The sequence below is a fragment of the Heterocephalus glaber genome, unplaced genomic scaffold, assembly GCF_053883595.1.
Source record: "Heterocephalus glaber isolate CG9 unplaced genomic scaffold, H.glaber_assembly_v1.0 deba00001538, whole genome shotgun sequence".
In the NCBI taxonomy this organism is placed as follows: domain Eukaryota; kingdom Metazoa; phylum Chordata; class Mammalia; order Rodentia; family Bathyergidae; genus Heterocephalus; species Heterocephalus glaber.
This window is the reverse complement of record NW_028258333.1, coordinates 27,375,479-27,397,941: the sequence shown is the minus strand read 5'-3', so window position 1 is coordinate 27,397,941 and position 22,463 is coordinate 27,375,479. Positions and strand designations below refer to the sequence as shown.

General features: G+C 36.9%; 1 protein-coding gene across 2 annotated transcripts in view; it reads left to right on the top strand.

Annotated features, from left to right (window-relative positions):
• C6 (complement C6) overlaps positions 1-22,388 on the top strand; it is a 66,911-nt gene extending 44,523 nt beyond the window's left edge. For both annotated transcript variants that reach the window (XM_004848576.3, XM_004848577.4), the window contains exons 11-18: positions 418-643; positions 1,881-2,052; positions 2,327-2,438; positions 7,481-7,613; positions 8,552-8,740; positions 13,659-13,746; positions 15,863-16,104; positions 21,220-22,388. In XM_004848576.3, the coding sequence (XP_004848633.1) occupies positions 418-643; positions 1,881-2,052; positions 2,327-2,438; positions 7,481-7,613; positions 8,552-8,740; positions 13,659-13,746; positions 15,863-16,104; positions 21,220-21,401 (1,344 nt within the window). In that variant the 3' untranslated portion in view covers positions 21,402-22,388. The remainder of the gene's footprint in view (positions 1-417; positions 644-1,880; positions 2,053-2,326; positions 2,439-7,480; positions 7,614-8,551; positions 8,741-13,658; positions 13,747-15,862; positions 16,105-21,219) is intronic.
• Positions 22,389-22,463: the final 75 nt, after the last annotated feature.

Below are 22,463 nucleotides of genomic sequence, written 5' to 3'. Positions count from 1 at the left end.
AAAGAACAAGGCAAGCCTTTATCCTTTGAGTTTTTCTGCTTGAATCAAACTTAGTGACATTTCAACAGAGCATTAATGATTTGCCTGACTCTTGGTCACCTACCTCCAAACTCTGAGGCATGCATTTGATACTTAATAAATACTTGATGCTAGTCAAATTAAGCAATCCCTCACATTTGGCTTCCTTCACAGTACAGCTGCAGAGAAGGTCAGTTCCAAGTAGGATGCACTGCCTTTTGATAGAGAGACTTTCCCTACTGGCTCAACAGCAGCTCTTCTTCATTGCACAATAATTCCTTTGTAGTATGACCTCTTCTGGTCCGTACGCCTCATTCCATGAAATTGAGCCAGTGCAGTAATGGTCGGATATTGCCCAAAGGCATGTGACTGGGCCTCCTCTCTGTTGTCTGCTCTTAGCTTGCTCCCATCACAAACTTGGTCAGAAACATGCCCTGTGCGGTGACAAAACGGAACAATCTCAGGAAAGCTTTTCAAGAATACGCAGCCAAGTTTGACCCTTGCCATTGTGCTCCGTGTCCAAATAATGGCCGTCCCACCCTCTCAGGCACCGAATGTTTGTGTGTGTGTCAGAGTGGGACCTATGGCGAGAACTGCGAGAGGCGGTCTCCGGATTATAAATCTGGTGAGTACCAGTAGTCTATCTTGGGTAAGCATTCTCCCCCTCCAAAAGACTTTCTAGGTTGTTCAATTAAAGCAAAATTTATTAACAACCTCTACCCTAGACAAATTCATAAATAAACCTTCAAAAAGACAGACTCTTAAGCTGAAAAACATTGGTGTTAGTCTGAGCTATAACCTACCAGCTATGGGATGCTGGAAAAGCTATTTAACCTCTCTATGCCACAATCATTCAACCATATAATTAAAGAAAAACAATTATATTTTTGATATACGTGAGGATTAAAATATGTATGTATTTATTTACCTGTTTTATAGTATGTAAAAATACCTAATATAGCATAGTGTCTGTAACATTACTAGCTGAATAAATTAAAACATATTATAAAATAATGACACTGTTATTATAAACTTCATATGTACTATAATGTAAAAGGGGGATGGTTTTGTAATAAGGGATCAGTTAAACCATGACCAGAGTTTTTGTATAAGACTAAGTACCATTCATTGTTACTTCAAGTTCTGCTTAAAAGAGGATGAGATATGAAATTAGAATGAATTCTACTACCTTCAAAAATAATTTGAGAAACTCAGAGTGTAAATAAGGATTAAAAGGATGAATAACTAATAATTAATATTTTGAAATAGGAAAAGGTCCAAAGGGGTAGGGGTGGTGGGAGGAGATGGGGAAAGGAAAGAATGGAAAGCAAAACTTATAAGAAAAGAAAAAAAATGGAAATGAAGTATGTAAATAGGGAAGGGTGGTGGGGTGAAGGGCGCACAGGTAATGGGGAAAAAATAAGAACCAAGATACATCATGTACAGGTACAAGCACCCAATAATAAATGCAAACGTATTGTATACCTAAAATGTACCAATAAAAGAATTTAAGCAATAAATAAATAAATAAAAATAATTTTATGTATGTTCTACTCAGATGACATTCATATTTACACATATGTGTACATGTATTCTAGATGTACATGCATATGTGTTTATTTCTAATATTAAAAATGATTCATAATTTTTACCATAGTATTCAGGCCTTTGGGAACAGGAAAAGAAATCAGGCAATGTTCAAACCCCTCTCACAAGTAGTATCATTTATTCCTCACTCTAACTTTATAATATTCTACAAAACAGGTCACACAGCTAAGAAGTGAGGAAACTAGGTTGGCCTGACTTCAAAGCTCAAATCTCTCATACGCTCCATGATAGAAGAGAGTCTTTCTTTCTTCCAGATTCAGTAGATGGGAACTGGGGCTGCTGGTCTTCCTGGAGTGTGTGCAGTGCTGCTTATAAGAGATCAAGAACCCGACTGTGCAATAACCCTGCCCCCCAACAAGGAGGCAGATACTGTGAGGGGGAGGAGCAGCAAGAGGAGGACTGCACCTTTTCAATAATGGAAAATAGGTAAGGTTGGGGAAGAAAACAGACCGAGTCATTTTCCCAATGACATGGAGAGTTCCAACACGTTATCATCAATTGCCAAGTAAAGAAATAATTAGAATTTTACCTATGCCAACATAGCATTTTAGTGAGGCATTGAGTCTGCTGTTATCTTTATCTGTGAAAATAATGTTTTCTCTCTATTTAATGTATATACAACATGGATATATGTATATGCATACAGATTGTGCATATGAATATATATTAATATATACACACATTTATTTTTGCCTTTTAGTGGTCAGCCATGTATCAGTGATGATGAAGAGATGAGAGAGGTAGATCTTCCTGAGACAGAAGCAGATTCAGGGTGTTCTCCACCTGTTCTTCCAGAAAATGGATTTATCTGGGTAAGCATCCTGACCTTCACTTTTGTTTGGGAGTTCAAAAAATGAACTTGAAAAATATTGATTTGTTTTCTAATTAGAGTTATTGTTTTTCTATTTTAATCATCTTTTGTGAACTTAAAAAATGCCAGGTAATATTTACAAATGCTTTGCCCTGCTTTAATCTTGACTTTTCTGGAAATGTCATCATACCTGGTTGTTCAGTCACAGGGCAGAAGCAGGTGATTTATGGTATGAGGAACACTTAATTCATATAATGATGACATATTAGTGTGAATAGAGATTGGAACTTCAGCATAATATGTTTTGATAACTTGTAAAAATCTGAAACTATGATCTAGGTGTAACTATGGTCTTTATTTCTGAGTTTGTGCAAATCAATGTCCTTATTTAAGGCATGTATTCAGAGAAATAAACCATACTTGGCTAAAATCACAGGAGATGTTGAGTCTGTATTGTCTTATTAGATTGCAAATTTATATAACTCTTAAGTACACAATACAATTGCAATGTAATTTTTTCCATTAAGTTTATTGGTACCTTTTAGGTATACAATACAGTTACATTCATCATTGGGATCTCGTACCTTTATATGATGTATATTGCTTCTTATTTTTTCCCATTCCCCTGCCCTCCCTTCAACCCCTCCACCATTCCCTATTTTCAAAGACTTTGTTTCCATTTTTTCCTTTTTTCATATTTTTTTCTTTTCCCTTTCTTCCTTTCCCCTACCCCTCCCACTTCCCCTAATCCTTTAGACCTTTTCTTCCTATTTCACATTATCAATTATACATTTTGATCCTTATTTACACTTTTAGTTTTTCACACACACTTTTAGTTTTACAGTTTTTAGTTTTTCACAGAGAAACTATTCAGTATTTACACATATGTGTCCTATTTATTTCACTTAAGAGTATGAACCCAATGTGCATCCATTTAGCTATAAATGTCTCTAGTTTCTCATTCTTTATGGCTGAGTAGTACTGCATTTTATAAAACGCACACACACACACACACACATCTTCTTTATCCAGTCTCCAGTTGATGGGCAATTGGGCTGTTTCCAAGTTATAGCTATTACAAACTGTGGCGTTATAAACATGGGTGCACCTATATCAGTGTGGTATGATTCTTTTAATTCTTTTGGCAAGATACCCAGCAGAGGAATAGCTGGGTCAAATGGGACCTCTAATACTAGTTCTTTGAGGTATCTCCATATTGATTTCCACAGTGGTTGCACCAGTCTCCATTCCCACTAACAATGGAGAAGGGTTCCTTTCTCCCCACACCCCCACCAGCATTTGTTATTGGTTGATTTCTTGATAGCAGCCATTCTTTCTGGGGTGAGGTGGAATCTCAGTGTTGTTTTCATCTGCACCTCTCGAATGACCAGTGATGTTGAACATTTTTTCATATGTTTATTTGATGCTTTTACTTCTTTGAGAAATGTCTGTTCATTTCAGATGCCCATTTTTAATTGGGTCTTTAAATTTGGAGGGTCTGATTTTTTTTCAGTTCTTTATAAATTCTAGATGGTAGTCTGAGGTACAACTGCTAAAAGTTTTTTCCCGCATTGTAGGTTGTTTCTTAGCTCTGTTGGTGGTTTCTCTTGCAGTGCAGAAGCTTTTTAAAGAGATCCCAGTTGTTGATTCTTTGTGCTAGTTCCCATGCTACTGAGGATTTGTTCATAAAATCTTTTCCTACACCAATATCTTCAAGAGTTCTACCTAACCTCTGTTCCAGCCAGTTCAGTGTTTCTGTTTTAATATTTAAAACTTTAATCCATTTCTATTTTAGTTTAGTGCATGGTGAAAGATAGGGGTCTAATTTTAATCTTTGGCAAGTTGAAACCAAATTTTTTCAACACCATTTATTGAAGAGGCTATCTTTCTTCCAGTAAGGATGGTTGGCTCCTTTGTCAACAATGAGGTAGTTGAGTATGTCTGGAGTTGTTTCTGCATCTTCTCATCTGATCCTTGGGTCTGTTTCTTTGCCAGTACCATGCTGTTTTTATCACAGTAGCTTTATAGTATAGTTGCAAGTTGGGGATGTGATACCCCCTGCCATGTCTGTGTTGCCTAGAATTGCTTTTTTATTCTAGGTCTCTTCTGCTTCCAAATGAATTTTTGGATTATTTTCTCTTGTTCTATGAAATATACTGTTGGGATTTCAGTCAGGGTTGCATTGAATCTGTATAGCAGTTTTGAAAGTGTGACCATTTTCACTATATTGGTTTTTCCTACCCAGGAACTGGGGATGTCTTTCCATTTTCTTATATCCTCTTTGATCTCTTTTTTCAGAGTGCTATAGTTCTCAATGTAATGATCTCTTTGCAATGTACTTTTGAATTTAATCTTTTTTCATTAAACCACAATATATTTCTATGTTTTTTATAAAAATGGAATACTTATTGTCAAACATGTCTATGGCTTTAGACATAAATCTTTCAGGGGGTACATAATACTTAAAATTGATCACAGAACACAAGGTCTCTATTCATTTTACATTTCTTAAACCTAGTAAAACCTTTACATTAATATTTTTCCAACTGTATCATAGTTATGGTCAAAGATCAAAAGCACTCAATTCTCCAGTGCCAGTACATAAATATCCATGGACCACAGTCTGTGTTAAGGTGTGGTTCCTATTCATCTGTCTTCTGCCCATGTATAAAATGTACAAGATGTGATGCTATAAAAGTTAGAAGTTCTGTGTTATGCCTAAAAGTTTGAAGGGGAGGAAGTATTTTGGAGGGAAGTAATTTCAATTAGGCTACTCTAAAACAGAGATTCTCAAACCAAACCATTAGTGAGCTTGTTAAAGCACTGATCACTGAGTCCCATAGTTTTTAATTCAGTAGGTCTTGAGTAAGGCTCAGAAATCTCCGTCTGTAACAAGTTCCCACATACTACCGATGCTGCTAGATCAGGAGTCACACATTGGGAAGTAATCCTTTAGAACCAAATTCTGCAGACTATAACCTAAATGTCAGATGAGGTCTTCTACAATTTTAAATAAAGTTTTACTGCAGTGCAGCTACATTGATATATTCATATCATCTGTGGCTGTTGTCAGTCAGTAATAGCAGAGGTAAATTATTGCAACAGACTCCTTATGGCCTGCAACTAATTATCCAGGCCCTTTATAGCAAAAGTTTGCTAGTCCCTGCCTTAGAATGTCATCCTCAAAATTACATTTTGTCAGATACAACCCTAAGTAACTTTTAATCTATTGATGTCAACTACATGCAAGAACTATTAAAATTATTATTCTATTTTTAAAAACACACAAAGGCCTTAACAGTATTTCATTAATCTTTTGACTTATTTACAAAATTTTATTATGTGTGTCTTATCCAGTTTTTTGCTACTATAACAAAATGCTGTTCTTTATGATACTGGGTGATTTATAAAGAACAGAGATGTATTTAGCTCACAGTTCTGAAGTCTGAGAACCCCGAGAGCACAACATTGGCCCAAGACGAGGGCTTTCATGCTGTGTCATAAAATGGTAAAAGGGCAAGTGAGTGTACAGAGGACAAAAAAAGAGAAGGGTGGGAAGAACTTACCCTTTTATCAAGATCATGGTCTTCAACCATTCATGAGGCTTATGTGTAACAGAAGAGAGCAATACATTACTAGCCCACCATGTAGTGTTTCGTATAGTTGCAGTTATCAAGGCCTGTGTAAATATTTGTGAGACATATGCAGTAAAAAAAAGATACATTGCTGTGGATCTCCCTCAAAATATTCCCTCTCTCTTCAAAGACACATATCCCATCATTTTTGTCATTTTCTGAAGCAGTTCTGGAAGTCCTCTTCCATCGGTGTCTTTTCTCATGCTATCGTGGCTGTCTCAATGTCCTTAATCAGTTCAAAACATTTACCTTTCATGGTCATTTGACTTTGGGAAAGAGCCCATGAACTTGCCTTTCCTTTGGGTGGCACTTGGCAGCAACATTTACCTTATTTTTTGTCACACCTCAAAGGCTTTCACAAAAGGGGAATTCAGAACTGCTCAAGAAAATGACAAAAATAATGGGGTAAGTGTGCTCAAAGCAAGAGGAGATATTATGAGAGGGATAAACTGAAATGTGACTTTTACTGTAATAATTTTGAATGTAAACATTCACCATATATGTTGATCACTACTCATAGGTTGGATTATGGAGTTGCCACTCAAGTGTCATGGCTGATAAATGTGATTAAATACTATAAAAATAGAATTTTGTACAAGTTGCTCTTAGAACTGAAAGCATGGTGTAGCCAGTAAAGCTGGAAAAGTCATGGATATTTTCACAGAAGATGTTCTGTTTGAGCTACATCTTGAGAGAAAGGAAAAGAGAAGGTGTTGAGGATATAAGACATAAGAGTGAAGACATAAGAGACACTGAAAGAGAATATGATGTTCAGAGAATGATAAATGGCTGTGTTCCACTAAAATGTAGGCTTATGAGAAGAAATGGCAGCAAGTGAGGATGGTAAAGTAGACTAAAGCTAATATTCCAAACTGTGAAATGTATGGCCCATTTTTATCTTGAAAATTTTATTAAACTCCCGAAGTGACAATAGTACTTTAGTCATTAACTGGGAAAATATATGATGACCAATGGATTATTAGGAATTGAGTATTATTTTTAAATGAGCTGTAGTCAATCAGTCACAGTAACAACTGCATCTGTTTAATGTATGTGTAGGACACATTATTACATTCATAGACACAATAAGCTGAGTATATAGCTTTTTTAATCTAACAGAGTAGATGTGAGAAGCAAGTTTTAAGTTAAAAAATTATAATCAATTTAGAGCAGCAAAATGGAAAAATTGATTCAAATAGCAACCAGTTAGAAGGTTGTCCTGGTAAAAGATAATAAATCCACTGAACAAAGACAGTGGAGAGAGCTTTGAGGAAGTATAGAGTAGAATTTGAGAAGACTCTGTACTGAGGGTTCTGACAGAATGGGCAGAATCCAGAATGATCCTGAGATGTTTAGAGATGATTATTTATATGATTAATAATTTTCCAGTTTTCTGTTTCAATTCTAGAATGAAAAGAAACTATACTCGGTTGGGGAAGAAGTTGAAATTTCATGCCTAACTGGATTCAAACCTGTTGGGTACCAGTACTTCATTTGCTTACCAGACAGGACCTGGAGGCGAGGAGACATGGAATGCCAGCGTGAGAACTGGGAAAACATTAAGTGTAACTGCTCTGCAGAATGAATGTGCCCCACATAATTGGGGCAAAATCACACCCACACTCAGATCAGTACATTTTACTGTTTTTTAGTAACTATGGTGAAAAGATTTAGTGAAGCAGTAAATGGAGCTTGTTTGCTAAAATTAGATTTAAAACATCATATTTCAGTTCTCCTGCTCCTGCCCATTAGCCTCAGACACATAGCACTGCAAACCATGCTGTTAGGAAGAAATCCAGGAAGCCTGCAAACTCTGTCTAACCACAGACATCTGCTTTCCCTGGTGTACAAATTGATGAGACCCAAGAAGATTGCACTTAGACTCTTTATATATCAGAAATAGGATTTTATGTGAAACTTAGTTTTCTCCAGATCACTAGTCCTTGGAGCACCTTTACATCCTCTGCTGAGAATCAATGAATAAGCATGAAGGCCCTGTGTGGATCCTTGCCACAGTACATAAAACTTGGAGATGCAAACAAGGCTTAAATTGGGATTTCAAAACCTTACTATGGGGAACCTTGAAGCAGAATAGAATCCAGGGTCAATTAGAACATCCTGTCTTGGTATCACTCACACTGTGGTAATTTGCTTTTGGAAGAGCCCAAAAGGTAGAGGAAGAAAGGAAATTATTTCATGGAAGAAAAAGGTCCCAATGACATTAGAGAAGTTAAATCTGAAGCCAGTTCCTTAGGAAAGGAACATCAGATAAGAGAACTGAAGGGTGGTGTCAATGGAGGACTCTCTAAGGTGAAGCAGAGGATCCTTATCCCTGAGGCTTCTGAATTAGAAGGAGGTGTCAAAGCTGAACAAATACAGTGAATCCCATTCAGGTCACCTCTTGGGTAACATTTAATCTGCCTGGGCTTGTTGAGTGTCCTGCTTCACTAACACATCTCAAATGTTGCTCCCCATGCAGAAATGGCATGCCTCAAGCCAGTTATACCAGAAATGCTGACGCTCTCCTCCTTTCAGAGAGTATACAGAATTGGTGAATCCATTGAACTGACTTGCCCCAAAGGCTTTATGGTTGCTGGCCCATCCAGGTACACATGCAAGGGGAATTCCTGGACACCACCCATTTCAGAATCACTTACCTGTGAAAAAGGTGAGTGACAGCTCAGGATTTGAGATTCTAGTAAAATTGGGTTCCCTGAAATTGGTAGTATACCAATCTTCTAAAGAGATCTTGTTTCTTAGCTGCAATTATGAGGGAGAAAGCAGAAGAATCCACTGGACTATCAGGCTATATTCTATTCTGTGAAGATAATAAAGTCAGGCCGCAAATAATGGCCTCAAATTTTAAAGGGTGACTTCAGTTTTCTTTTCCACTATAAAACTCTAATATTTAGGAGTACAAGATTTCTCCTTTAATAAGATCAGAAATTCTTGGTTCAAGTGGAAAGCCATAAAATGTAGTAAACATATAATGAGGCATTTTATTATTACCTAAAGCAGAAAATTTCAGATGTTCTCTGAATAAAACAAGCTCAATTCATCATCTGTTTTTCCTTGTTGTAGCTTCTCTAAAATATGGGTTACTAGTGATTTAGATGGTGAACTAAATACTTGTCTGAGCCCTGTCCTTCAAACTCTGGAGTCAGTGAGCTGAAAAGAGCTCAGAGTTTGATAGTTGTTTAAAAACTCTACTAGCTAGAAAAGATTTTGAATATTTTAATTACAAATAAATAATACATTTTTGAAAAGACAGATTTATGCACTCTGATTTGAACATTATACAATATATAAAGATTACATGGTACCCCAAAATATGTACAATTTTTATGTGTAGATTTAAAGTTTTTAACTAAAATAAACAAAATAAGAAAAACTCTCCTATATAATTCCGTTATGCACTTAGAGTTGAGAAATATTGTATTCTTCTGTTTGTGTTTTTGTTTTTTCTTGTTTGTTTTTTGGGGTCCGGAGACAAAACCCAGTGACTACCCCTGGCCAACATCCCCAGCCCTTCTTATTTTTTATCTTGAGACAGGGTCTTACTAAATTGCCCAGGCTGACTTCAAATTTGCACTCCTACTGCTTCCAGAGAAACACTATTTTTGAAAAGAAAAGTTACAAATATTTTTAAACAAATATAATAGAGGACAAGGTAGAGTTTTCATATATTTTTCTACCTAAGTCTTTTCATTGGTTTGATCAACAACTAATTCTAAACCAATTTTTAAAACCATTTTTAATTAATTGATCAAAGTTTCATCTTAGTTTTTATTTTTAAAGCGGCATTTTTTCTCTTATTTTGTCAGCTTAGGTACTGAATCAACTTATACAATAACAACTATAACTGGCATAAATAGATTTGTAAACAAGGATACCTCACCCTCAGCAAACAGTCTACTGGTGCAAGGATATAGGGTGGAGCTTTAAACGAGAATAGCCCATATGCTGTGAAAGATCAGTGTGAGACAGGCAGCTGGCAGGACATTTGATTGTGGTGGAGAGAGTATCTGTTAATCAATATCTTCCAAAATCTCCAACATACTTGTTCAAATAATATCTCATTTTTAAAGAGAAACCTTGAGAGGGTATCTGAGGCCACATACGATTAAGCTCATTTTGCATATAGAAAAACCAGAGGCACAGAGAGGCTAACTTGACACAAGGTTGAACAGTCAGGATCAAACAGGAGCTAAGCAACAGCTCTGCTAATTCCCTAAACTCTTTGCCATCCTGCTTCTTTCTTCATCCCTGAGATTTCATAATGTGTGAAGGCTGGGAAAATGTTAGTCTTTAGAATAACTTTAAGTAGAACTATTGAGAAAGAGTTCTCATGGGAAGTGGTAAGAACTTCGGTTTAATAATGATACCTTGGATCCATGAGTCTCTTGATAATAATATCAAATGATACATAATATAAATGTCAGAGCTCTGTATGTGTTTAGAAATTGTAGGTTTCGGAAGGTTAGGACCCTCTAGACACCATAGGTAGTATCTTCTTATTGAGAGTGTTTATGAATCCACATAAACACACACACATACACACACACACACACACTCACCACCCACATGTAAGGCTCTGTCCTTGGATAAGAAAGGGAAATTATAACCCAATATAAACCATCCTACACTTCAACTAAATATCCTATCTCATATACTTTCTCTCCAACATTACTGACATAAAGACCAACGAGAGGAGACAAAGTAAAAGACAATCATCCACAAAAATTGGCCATGGTGAGGTAAAGAGACTAGTTGGCCAAGGAAACACTTTTAATTCTTTCAATGTGAAAATTTTCTGCCCATGATGAAGTGAGATGCTGTGCCACTTTCTTCCACTTTAGTCCTTAAGAACTGTTGACAACGCAACAGCACCTCAGAAAATCCTCTTGCTCTCCTCACTTCAAAGATTAAAGAACGTTCTTATTTCCAGGTTGCCTTGGGCTGCCCACTGTGGGTAACTCAGTACCAGAACAGCTTCAGCCTGAGGTTTTGGGGAGACCAAAGAACCATTGCATGTGATCACTATTTCAAGCCAGTAGCTACACAACAGTGCTCTGTGCCACTTGAAAGCTCATTCTCTGTAGAAACAATGCATAGTTTGGGGCTTCTCCCTGACTTAGGTTTGGATTTATTTACAAAGGGAAAAGAAACTTAACTGTCTAAGATACCAAGGAAAACTAATCCCATGTCAGCGTAAATCTTAGCAGACTTACCAGAACTACAAGTCTCCACATTGTGAAGGTTCTAGGCCGAACTTCACCAGACAGAATGAGAGTCCTAACAGAGGCTAAGAGTAGGCAATGGAAATAACAGCAATGAAGACAATCTATGTATTTTTAGAATCTTTATTGTTTACTCTAACAAAGCCCTCTTCCTTCTTCATTAAACCTTCTTTTATACCTTTACACAAAGAAAAGAAGCTATGATCTGAGTCTCCCATTCTGCCATGTGATTTGTGAAAATATCTACATATGGCTGCTTATTTCCTCCCCTGACAATTAAGTTGCTCACAAAGGCCATCCTGAGCCTGTGTAGTCAGATCCAGAGTGATGCAGTGTGTTTGATCCAACATGCTGGGGAAGTTAGCTCTGGGTCCTACCTCCCCAGACTAAAGGCCCTTTGGGTTGGTCTCATTGTAAACAAAGATAACTAAAGCTTCTCTTTACATGTAATATACCCCAAGTGCATTCCCTCTTTATTTAATTTCTTTCCCTCACATGCTCATTATTCAATTTCTCATCTGAATTCAAGCATCATTTCTTTATTGATCTTTCCTTACTTTTCCCAGTAGGGGTCTTTTTGGTATATGATCTTCTGAAACCATGTTCCCAGTCCTAAAAGACTTGTCTCAGCCTTTCATTAAAATCCATTATTACATTATTTGATTAATATCTGTTTTCCTATTATTCTATAGATTCATGAAAAAGAGACCACTGCTATTTTCTCTTTTCCTCAATATACACCCCCTTACCACTTCCCTATCCTCCTTCTTTTCCTTGGTGTCTCCTTCCTCCATCCTTTCCTTCTTTCCTTCATTCCTTTCTTCCTTCCTTCCTCACCATAATATTCTAAGTGTTAGAATATTCTAACACATAGCACATTATACAGGGATGAATAACTACATTTAAGTGTTGCATTTTCCGGTTGATTCTTCTTGCAAGAAAATCTAATTTTCAAGTCATTACCCTCAGGAAATCACTGCTACCTCTCCGGCTGTTGCCCTCTGTTTGGAGTGAGCTGCTGCCCACACTAGGACATTAAACACTGGAATTTCTTGAAGTTCAGATCTGGCCCTTCACTTCTTGCTTCACTCTCCTGCTAGGGAATCCTACTCACATTTATAGCCTCACTGACTCCCTCACAGACTAATAAATTTAAATTTTTACCACAGACTTCTCAAATGAAATTTAAATATACATATAAAAATTCCTCTATATTTATTTTGCTTTGGTGTCTTAAAGATACCATAAATTTAACAAGTATGGAGAACTACCCTCCCTAAAACTAAGCATCTTCTAGTATTTTCTCTTATGCCAACCAGAAACATTAATCATACCTGATCATCCTCATAATTCACCAAAATATGTAATACATTTGTTTGAACCTATTATATATTTCTCAAGTGTATTCACTTTTTTCTACTTCCACTTTTGCACCTTGATCCAAATCTCCAACTCTTTCACCTGAATTACTATCATAACCCCATAGATCATTTGCCACATCTCTCTTAATTCCTATGCCTCTATGGGAAATCTATGCAAATCTATGCCCTGTTCAGAAACCAGAATTCATTTCCTTTTCAAATTCAAGACCTGATTTTATCACATTGGGCGCTGCCTAAACCCATAGGACACCTACTCTGCTTAGGAAATGGACGGGAAAAAGCCCTATCAAATCATGCACAGCCCACCACATACTTAGCTCTCAGACCACATCCTGCTACATGCTTCATTTTTCTGCATGTTAACCAGGCTAGCTTTCTCTCAGTTCCAGGAAAGTCACGTGCTACTCCCTTTTGAACACTCTCATACCTGATGTTCCCTCTGCCTCAGACAATCTCTCTCTTTTCCCCCATTTTATCAAGCCTAAGCTTTTAGGATATACCATTTTTCTTGATTATATGCTTTCTCTTTAATGGCACTAAAAATGGCAGGAATTCTAGATGTATTCATGTGTTTGTTTAATCAGGCTGTCTGCCCACGCAAGACTATAAACTCTGTAAGCACAGAATCAGGATTTTGCTCCATCCATTGTTCCCAAAACCTAGAGGAGTGCTGGGAAAACTATATGTTCAATAAATGTTTAGAAAAAATGAACAATCATTTCACCAATTTTCTTTTCTTTAGTTCTGAACTTAACAATTTTAGGCTGGAAAATGGCAATGTGTGTGATCTAGAAAGGACATTTCAAGTGGAAAATTTCCTGAAAACATATTTGGAGAAGCCAAAATGAATGTTCTAACTCCAGGATATAAATGAAAATCTTTGGCGACTATCTCTTCTCCTAAATTCTAGCTTATCTCTAGAAATCCATGCTGTGTACTGTGCTTGCCTTTTATTTCGTTTCAGATATACTGACAAAATTAAAAGGCCCTTGTCAACCAGGACAAAAACAATCAGGATCAGAATGCATTTGTCTGTCTCCAGAAGACTGTAGGTAAGAGATACTCCTTGGACTGCTTTTGCAAATTGGGGGAACTAGTCTAGTATAAGGAGCCTAATGGAAAAGCTCAGCTTCTTAAAGAAAAACCATGAGGCATATTGACTGTCAAGTAAATGATCCTCTTAGGCACATTATTTAGTAGCAATATTTCACAAATTATCTGTCAGCCTGGATCCCCACGTTTGAAAGGTTTTTGTTTTATTTTGGTTTTAAAGGCTTATTTTTGTCCACTTAAAGACTACAAACTCGACTTTACCAAAGTCTTCCTTTCCTTTCCTATATATATGGAAAGGTTGTAACTCCAATAGCTTGGAAAAAAGAAAATGGAAATGGTGCAAGCGTCAGCTTCACACACACACACACACACACACACACACACACGCACCCACACACGCACACACTTTGCATTTGGTTCTTTCATGTGGGGATAGGAAGCACAGAAAAGAAAACTTCTACGTCTCTATGTGACTTTCATGTGTTAGCTCTTTCCTCTTTGTTGGTATAACTTCTTTTCCAAACAAACTCAAGAATGTTAACAATGTCTGTTAATTTAATGGTTAGTTTCAACTGAATCTAAAACAAAACCAAAGCAGTGTTCACTTAAGACAAAATTTTCTCTCATGCGAGATAAATACTGAGGTGAGTGGTTGAGGGCGAGCCTAGTGATTCTCTCATTGCTGATAAGACTGAAGCTCCTTCCACCTCTGTCTTGCCATCCTCAAAGTTTTTTCATGGCCTAAGACTGCTTTGCTGGATGGAGCTGGAAGGCAGAAAGACCAAAAATAGGGCATATTCTTTCTTTTAAATTTTTCTGGAAGACTCACCACTTTCTTCCATATTCACATGGCCACACAGATCTGCAAGGGAGGCTAAGAATGAAATACTTTGGATGCATAGCTATTCTGAACAAAATTACACTTCAGTCACTGAGGAGGTGAAGGAACGGATGTTGGGGGTAGAAATCCAACCATGCACACTTGTGAATATTTCACTTCTAACAGTGATTGGCTCTCAGATTTCTGTGTACTACAGGTGAACAAATGTTTGTAGGGACTCAGATATTATTTTTTGGAGAGTACAATAGGATCCTTTTCTGTATAATTTCATCTACTCACTTCAATTTCCATCACAATGTAGTTCCTTGCTGCTGGAGTCCCCTCACTAGCAGACAGCCCTCCAGCGATCACTAACAGCATTCATATTGTGTATGGATCAAAGAAGGTTCTTTTTTAGCTGTGCAATAGCAAATCTTGAGAATACTGGCTGCTCCCCTATTTCAGCTCTGTACTATCTCTTCAGCCTCTTTCTGTATACCTCTGTTTATGTGGAGTCAAAAATGTTTATAGGAGTGGCTAAGCCCACAGCTAACATTTTCTGAACAGAGAAAATAGACTTTTATTCTTAGTCATGGACTTTGGTTCCTGGAAACAGTTTTATATACCAGAGCACTAACTGTCAACTCTAAAGTTGACATCGGAGAAGAAAGTCATATTTAGATTAATCAAGGGGATCTTGTCCTCTCAGCAAGAGAGAAGCTATAGTGCAAATGCATCTGAAAAGCTATATAATGATACAGACTACAGGACATGTTCTAAATTAGCATGACAGCTAAGAAGCAATTTCAGAGATCAGAGGAGATAAAGATGATGATGGGCTGTGTTGGTCTGGGTGAGCTTCAAAGTGTAGCTGGAAACCTAGCCAGACACAGATAGGCAGAGAAGGAAAACAACGCAGTGCTGATTGAGAAAGACTGGGGTAGCAGCAAAAGAAAAGTAATCTTATCAGCTTAGAAAATGATAATGTGACTGTCAGATAATGAAGACGAATTTTGTACAATGAGAAAATAATACTAGAAAGGAAGTTGATTGGAAGATCTTGGTAACTGAATTCTTCAGACTTCAATTTCAAGTCAATTGGAAATAAGATTAAGATGAAATTTTTGAAAAATGAATTTCAAGAAGCATGAAAGTTGAATGAAGGACAGAGAATTTGTTGGAAATAAGAGAGAAATTGAAGGGAATTGGAGAAGAAAACTGGGTGGTAAGTTAAAATACTAAATTGCTACATGCCAATTGGTCTTAATGTGTATTTGTTTTCCTTTTCTGGGCAGTCATTATTCAGAAGATCTCTGTGTATTTGATACGGACTCGAATCATTACATTACTTCATCCGCTTGTATGTTTTTGGCCAAGAAGTGTTTAAATAGTCAACATCTCCATTTTCTCCATATTGGTTCCTGCCAAGAAGGTGTACAGTTAGAATGGGGTCTTGAAAGGACAAAACTTGCATCCAATAGCACAAAGCAAGAATCCTGTGGCTATGACACCTGCTATGACTGGGAAAAATGTTCAGGTAAGCCACAGTGTTGACCATATACCAGAAATGCTCTCACTCAAAATTTATCTCATACTGGGGCCGGGGATTTAGCTCAGTGGTGCTGCTGCCTGCCTCACAAGTGCAAAGTCCTGAGTTTGATCCCCAGAACAGAAAAAAAAATTATCTCCTATGGTATGGTGTTTCTTCTCCACATTTATTCTTCATCTTTACTAAAGTAAGCTTTCCTTTAAAAATTTTCTTTAAATTGTACAATAACAGTTAAATGATTTAAACAGAAAAGAGAAACTATAACTACCCACTATTAGAAATAATTACCTTAATACGGCGATTATCTTTCCAGTCCTTTTCTGTCCACATGTCATCAGTGTTACCTTAGGCCCCAGTAGGAAGAGCACTTGTCCTGACTTCATGCTTCAGGCAGTCCTTCCTGTAGCCAGCTTTAGAGGACTTCTTTAGTATTGTCAGTTTTTCCTCTGGTGATTGAGACTCATTAGACCAACAATACTGTCCAGGTGGGATTGAGTTTCACAAGGGTATGATTACAAGAAGCATCTTCCTGAACTCTCTTTAAGGCCTCTTCCAATATCTGGAACCATCCAGAGCTGGAAGTGTTTTTCAAGAAAATGCCCTGGACCCTATTTTTCCCCCTTGTAGAACATTCTCCAAATCTCTGTTGCTTCCCTTCACCACCATGCATAGAGTCAACCAGATGCCCCAAAAGCTCTGGGCCTCGTGGATATGGGGAACTTTCTGGCCAAGAGGTAGACACTCACTACCAAAGGGCAGTCCAGTTAGCAGATTGCTCCAAAAGTCCAGCAGAGTTTTCTTCCTCCAGATTTCTTGAGATTAACCAGCCAGTATAGTGCTGACACTCTAATTTGGATGACTAAATATTTACACAGATAGTCACCCTCACAAAACTTTCCCTGAGGCCTCATACATCTCAAGAGCGACTCTACATATAATATAAATTTTTAAATATGAGATGGAATTATATGTGTTATTTTGTAAATTGATGTTTTTCATTTAATATATCATGAAACTATTTCCATGTCATCATATATTTTGCCACATAGTATTCAATGTCTGCAAAACCTGTAGGGACATTCTGTGAATTTTCCATTATTTCACTATTATAAACACTGCTGTGATAGATAAGTATATCACATATAGATCTATAATTAACATTATTTCCTTAGGATATAGCTTGGAAAATGGGATTTTTAGGTAATTATTACTTTAAGTATAAATTTTTTACTGACACAATGCATCAACTTATCTTCCAGAAATATTTTTACCATGTTATATTGCACTCTGTAACGTATAATAGAGACTACCCCTCGTACCCTCACCATGCCTTGGAACTGTCACTTCTTTATATCTTTAGCAATTTAATACTTAGGTGGCATTACATTTCCATTGTTCATAAGTGTGTTACAATTGGCATTACTTTTGTGAATTGCCTGGAAGCAGGAACTCACAGCAGTACATTTGCTCTGAGATGAAATCTGACCCTGAAATACTCAAAACTGAGCTTCATGTAATAGACAAAAATGGTTGCAGGTTAGGATTTAACAGAACTGAAATATACAACCAGATTTCCCCTGAGACATGTTTTCAAGAATCTATCTTAAATCTGAGCATAGAATATATAATGGAAGCTGGTTGAATTGTTACGTCTAACTTTGTGAAACCCACCTTGTGTTTCCAACAAAAAAGATTAAAAACATATTGTTCCCCTTTGCTCTTCTTCCACTTTCTACCCTGGAGCTCTTCAGCTCAGTCCCAGGGAGAAGAGAGGTCTTGTTACCCAAACCTAGATCCTTCCTGATCTGTTTAAGGGTGATTATTAAGATTCAGCTTTCCTGACCCATGACAGAGGGTAGGCATGGTGGTGCAATGAGTGGTCCATCTGATGGCAGTAACTCAAGAGGTGAATATCTGGGGGTACTGACTTTCATGCCACATTTGATCAGTGCAGTTCTACCACCAGACCACATACCAGGCATGAGGTATACATTGCTCAATTCTAATCACAATGAAATTATCCTATTGATAAAAACTCTACTGCTCATTTGTGGATACTTGGTCAAACCCTATTAGGCATGGAAAGCTCTCTCAGATGGAATAATTTGGGTAGAAAAGAGCTGATTTATTATGCAGTTTATTTTTGTTTTTAAATATAACATTTCTCTGAGAAATGTAGTATAAAAATATTATAATCAAAATGCATACAGAAAATAAAAAGAACTTGGACAGGAGGTAGGATAAAAAAGTGATCAAGTATCTGGGGTTATGTTTAAAGTCAGCTTTCTTTCTTCTTTATTTATCGTGAGGAAAGAAATTCAAGAAACACTTCTATTAAAAGGAATTTTACAGTTTTGCTATTTTTCCTGCAAACTATTCTTTTCAAATCTGTCTCACTGCAAAATAATTGGCAGCAAACAATTTCATCAAAATATCTTCTTTACTATTACCCCTTTGTTATACATGCATCTTAAGAGCGCACAGACTCCAGGAATCTAAATGTGTCAAACAAAAAAAAATACTAAAATATTTAGATGCTTAACTAATATTGTTCACATTAGAAGAAAATTTTGGGATAACCAAACCAACATGTTAATGTTTCTTATTAAGAGCTTTATTTCAGTAATTTAAAGTATTTTGTTTCCTGCATATAGTCAGAAAACTCAGAGCATTTTTTTCCTAAAGATACAGTCTGTTTCTGTTAGCATTCTTCAACTGGGGAGCAAGTCAATGTCACAAAGAATGCTGTTTGGAGAGGCACTAGAGAATAGTATCAATGTACAGACTAATGCATTTACAAAGACAGAGAAAGCTAGCACTGTATTTTATAACCAACCCACTCACAGCAAATTGGGATATTAGAGATTTTCAGTTGAATTGAATGCCACCTTGATTAAACTGTGTTCTTGATTATACTGTGCTCTTTGTTACTCTTTTCCTTCTCTCTCTAAAATGAAATAAGAGAAAGTTTAAAGTTCAGCTTCAAAATAACATGAAGTTCACTTTTCAAAAGTTAGAACAGGAATGCCTTCCCCAGAGAGCCAACCAACAGGAAGATGAAATTCATTGAGAAAAGTCCATTTAGCATCCAATATGCAGAAATCTCTGTACAAGGAATGGTGAGCAGGCTGAAGACAAAAAAAACTCTTTGTACCCTTCAAATTGTTCACAGTAGTTGGAGGAGTAACACTTCACAGTAATTGTGTGAATCACCTTAATGTAAAGAACTGTGTGATAAGAACTGTATGAGAGAAATACCTTCTCAACTGGAAAGGTTCCATAACCATGAAGTACGAGCACTGAGTGTTGAACAATTAGTCAGCGGAAGTGGTGGGAAGGGCCTTTTGGTGCTTGTAGTCTAAAAATCAGGCTAAGAGCATTAAAGAGCATTTACACTACAATCATACTAAGAGAATTGTTACTATGCCTTTCCAAAAGCCAGGGAATTGATTTCCTCACCAAAAATGGGATAGTTCCCTGGTATTCTCAAAACTCCAACCCTTCCAACAATGGACAAGACTTCCCACAGCTAAAATCTTCTCTAGAGAAAAGACAGGAAGAAAACACATGCTTTTTCATCTCCTACTAAGTGCAAGATGTCTATGCATATGGTACATATGAGTATCTCCCTAACTTTTCCTGTTTTGTCCCATAATGTGAAAAACATAGGAAAAAATTAACATCCGCTTATAAAAAGCTAACCATTAATGACATCATCAGTGACATGCAAGCTGATGCTAGTAATTTGGTTATACTGATTATCCCACATTCATGAAATCCTTATTCTTATATGCTTATATCTGTGTACCCAAAATTCAAAATCTTTAATCAACTGATCCAGAGGAATTAAATGAACATCTTGTTAGCTGAGTAGGTCATAGAGATGGATGAATGTTAATGTTCTCAAAGCACTTACAATTCTCTTAGAGAAAAAATATGTGTAAGTAGAAAGCATAAAACTATCAGATATATACTGAAAATTATACTATTAAACTTGAGTTAAAGAAAAGATCATGAGAGTTAAGTGGTTATGAAACGATTCATGAAGGAAAGAGTTGTAGAGAATTGATATGGGGAGAGGCCTTAAAACAAACATGTTAGTCTGGCAAAAGAAGGTGATGAAATAGTAAAAGGACAAAAGCATTAACACCTTTGGAATCTTGTTTGGAAAACTGAGAGAGGATTAATCTACATGGGATGGAGAAAGTAAAAAAAAAATTTAAATAATGTTGGAAAAAGAAATTGAGGGGGGCAGGGATTTAACTCAGTGGTGCCGCCCTCTGCCTCACAAGTGCAAGGTCCTGAGTTTGATCCCTGGTGCCAAAAAGAAAAAGAAAAAAAGAAGTCAAGGTCAAATTGTGGAGGACCCTGAAATCTGACTAAAGCATACACATGTACTGTATAAGCTAATGAACATTTCTCTAACCTAATTTATTTATCATGCTTGATCTTGGTCAGTTTACCTCACTCAAAATGATTATTTTAAAGATATTTCATAAATACAAATTGTATGAATTATGAAGTGATTAGGTGATTCCAAAACCAGGTCTCATAGGAGAATCACCTCTTTGAACTGCTGCCTAAAAAGACAGATCTCCAAGAAGAGCTAAACAAACGTGGGCAAATTGCCTAACCTCTCTGAGCTGTTTTATCATCTGTAGTACTAGCACAATAGTATATTTCATATTGTTTGCTGGGTGGATTCAATGAAATAAAGATTATTAAGTGCTTGGCATATTGTGTAATTTTCCAGTTTATGTCCTGTAAATAATAACTACAGTGTACTTAGGTAGTGCCAGAAAAAACCCCAGAAAGGACAGACTGAAGACTGTGGAAATGGATTAACAGGACTAGTGACAAAAGGCAGTGAGACGGGAAGGTGTCAGAGGCAGCTCAGCTCTGAGATCCTACTGGCTTAGGATGCACTCTGCTGTCTTGCATTCAGGTCACTCCTACTAATCACAGTTGTGTCTTTTGGGTCATTGCCTTTGATTCACCTTTCTCATTCACTGTCACCAAGGAGATCACCACCATGGGGATGGGTTAAGTAAAACCAAGCCCTGCAGTACTGTGATGCCGCACTGTCTCCATGTCTCATTGCAGCCTCCACTTCCAGTTGTATCTGCCTGTTGCCCCCTCAGTGCATCAAAGGTGGAAACCAACTCTACTGTGTCAAAATGGGGTCATCAACACTCAAGAAAACAGTGAACATCTGTGAAGTGGGAGCTGTGAGATGTGCAAAAAGAAAAGTGGAGATACTGCATCCTGGGAGGTGCCTGGCCTAGCACAATTATTGACAAATGGATCTACTATGCAAAAGAAACCCTTACAGAAGGACGTTTTTGTTCAGAGAGCATGCTAGCATGGTCAGAAATTACTGACAGAAATTCTTTGGTGTTAGTTTCTCTCCCTCGTCCAGCATCCCCTATTCAGTCAGTACCAGTCCATGTCACCCCATAATATGTCCCTGAGTGACAACTCCAACTCCATATCAGTCTAGTAAGTGTTCTTGTTCATATTTCATAAAAATAAGGATAATTCTAAGGACCTTATGAAGCATGTGGTATTAAGCATTCTCACAGTAAAAAACAAGAGTAAAAACCATAATTTTCTTCAGTGAGTTAATAAAGAAATTTACAGTGTCTATAAAACACATTCTGGAAACCTAACCATCATATATTCACTCAGCAAATAATTTCTAAGTGTCTATAATTTGCTGAGCACTGTTAAAAGTCCTAAGAAAACAGGTGAAACCCGTTGCTTTAAGTTCATATTCGGATGGGATTAGACATACAAAAAATAACTGAAAAGTATGTAATATGATTGATGTTGATCATTGCTATGGAGGAAATACACCAGGGAAGGGTGAGTGCCATCCTTAAGCATCATTTTATGCAATAAAATATTCCACAGTAATAAATATCACTAAGTATGATTGGGCTCAAGTGGGAATCACCTTATTTAAAATAGTTAAACATCTTTTCTGATGTTTTCTCATTTCCCTTCCTTCCTTTCCCCTTCCCTCCTCCCTAGTACCTTTTCCTTTTGAACAATTTCTTCCTATTTCACAATATCTATTATAAAATCAGAGAAGAAGGAAAAAATGGAAACAAATCTTTTGTAAATAAGGAAGGGAAGTGGGATTGAAAGGAGGGGAGGGGAATGAGGAAAAAAGAGTCAAGATATACATGTACAGTTATAAAGTCCCTATGATGAAGGTAATCATTGTGTATATCTAAAATGTACCAATAAAATAAATTTTTAAAAGATAATCTTCTGAGGTTTCATTCTCTGAGGTAAGAGAAAAGAGAATTCCTTCACCTCAGCCAAAATATGTCACAAAACTC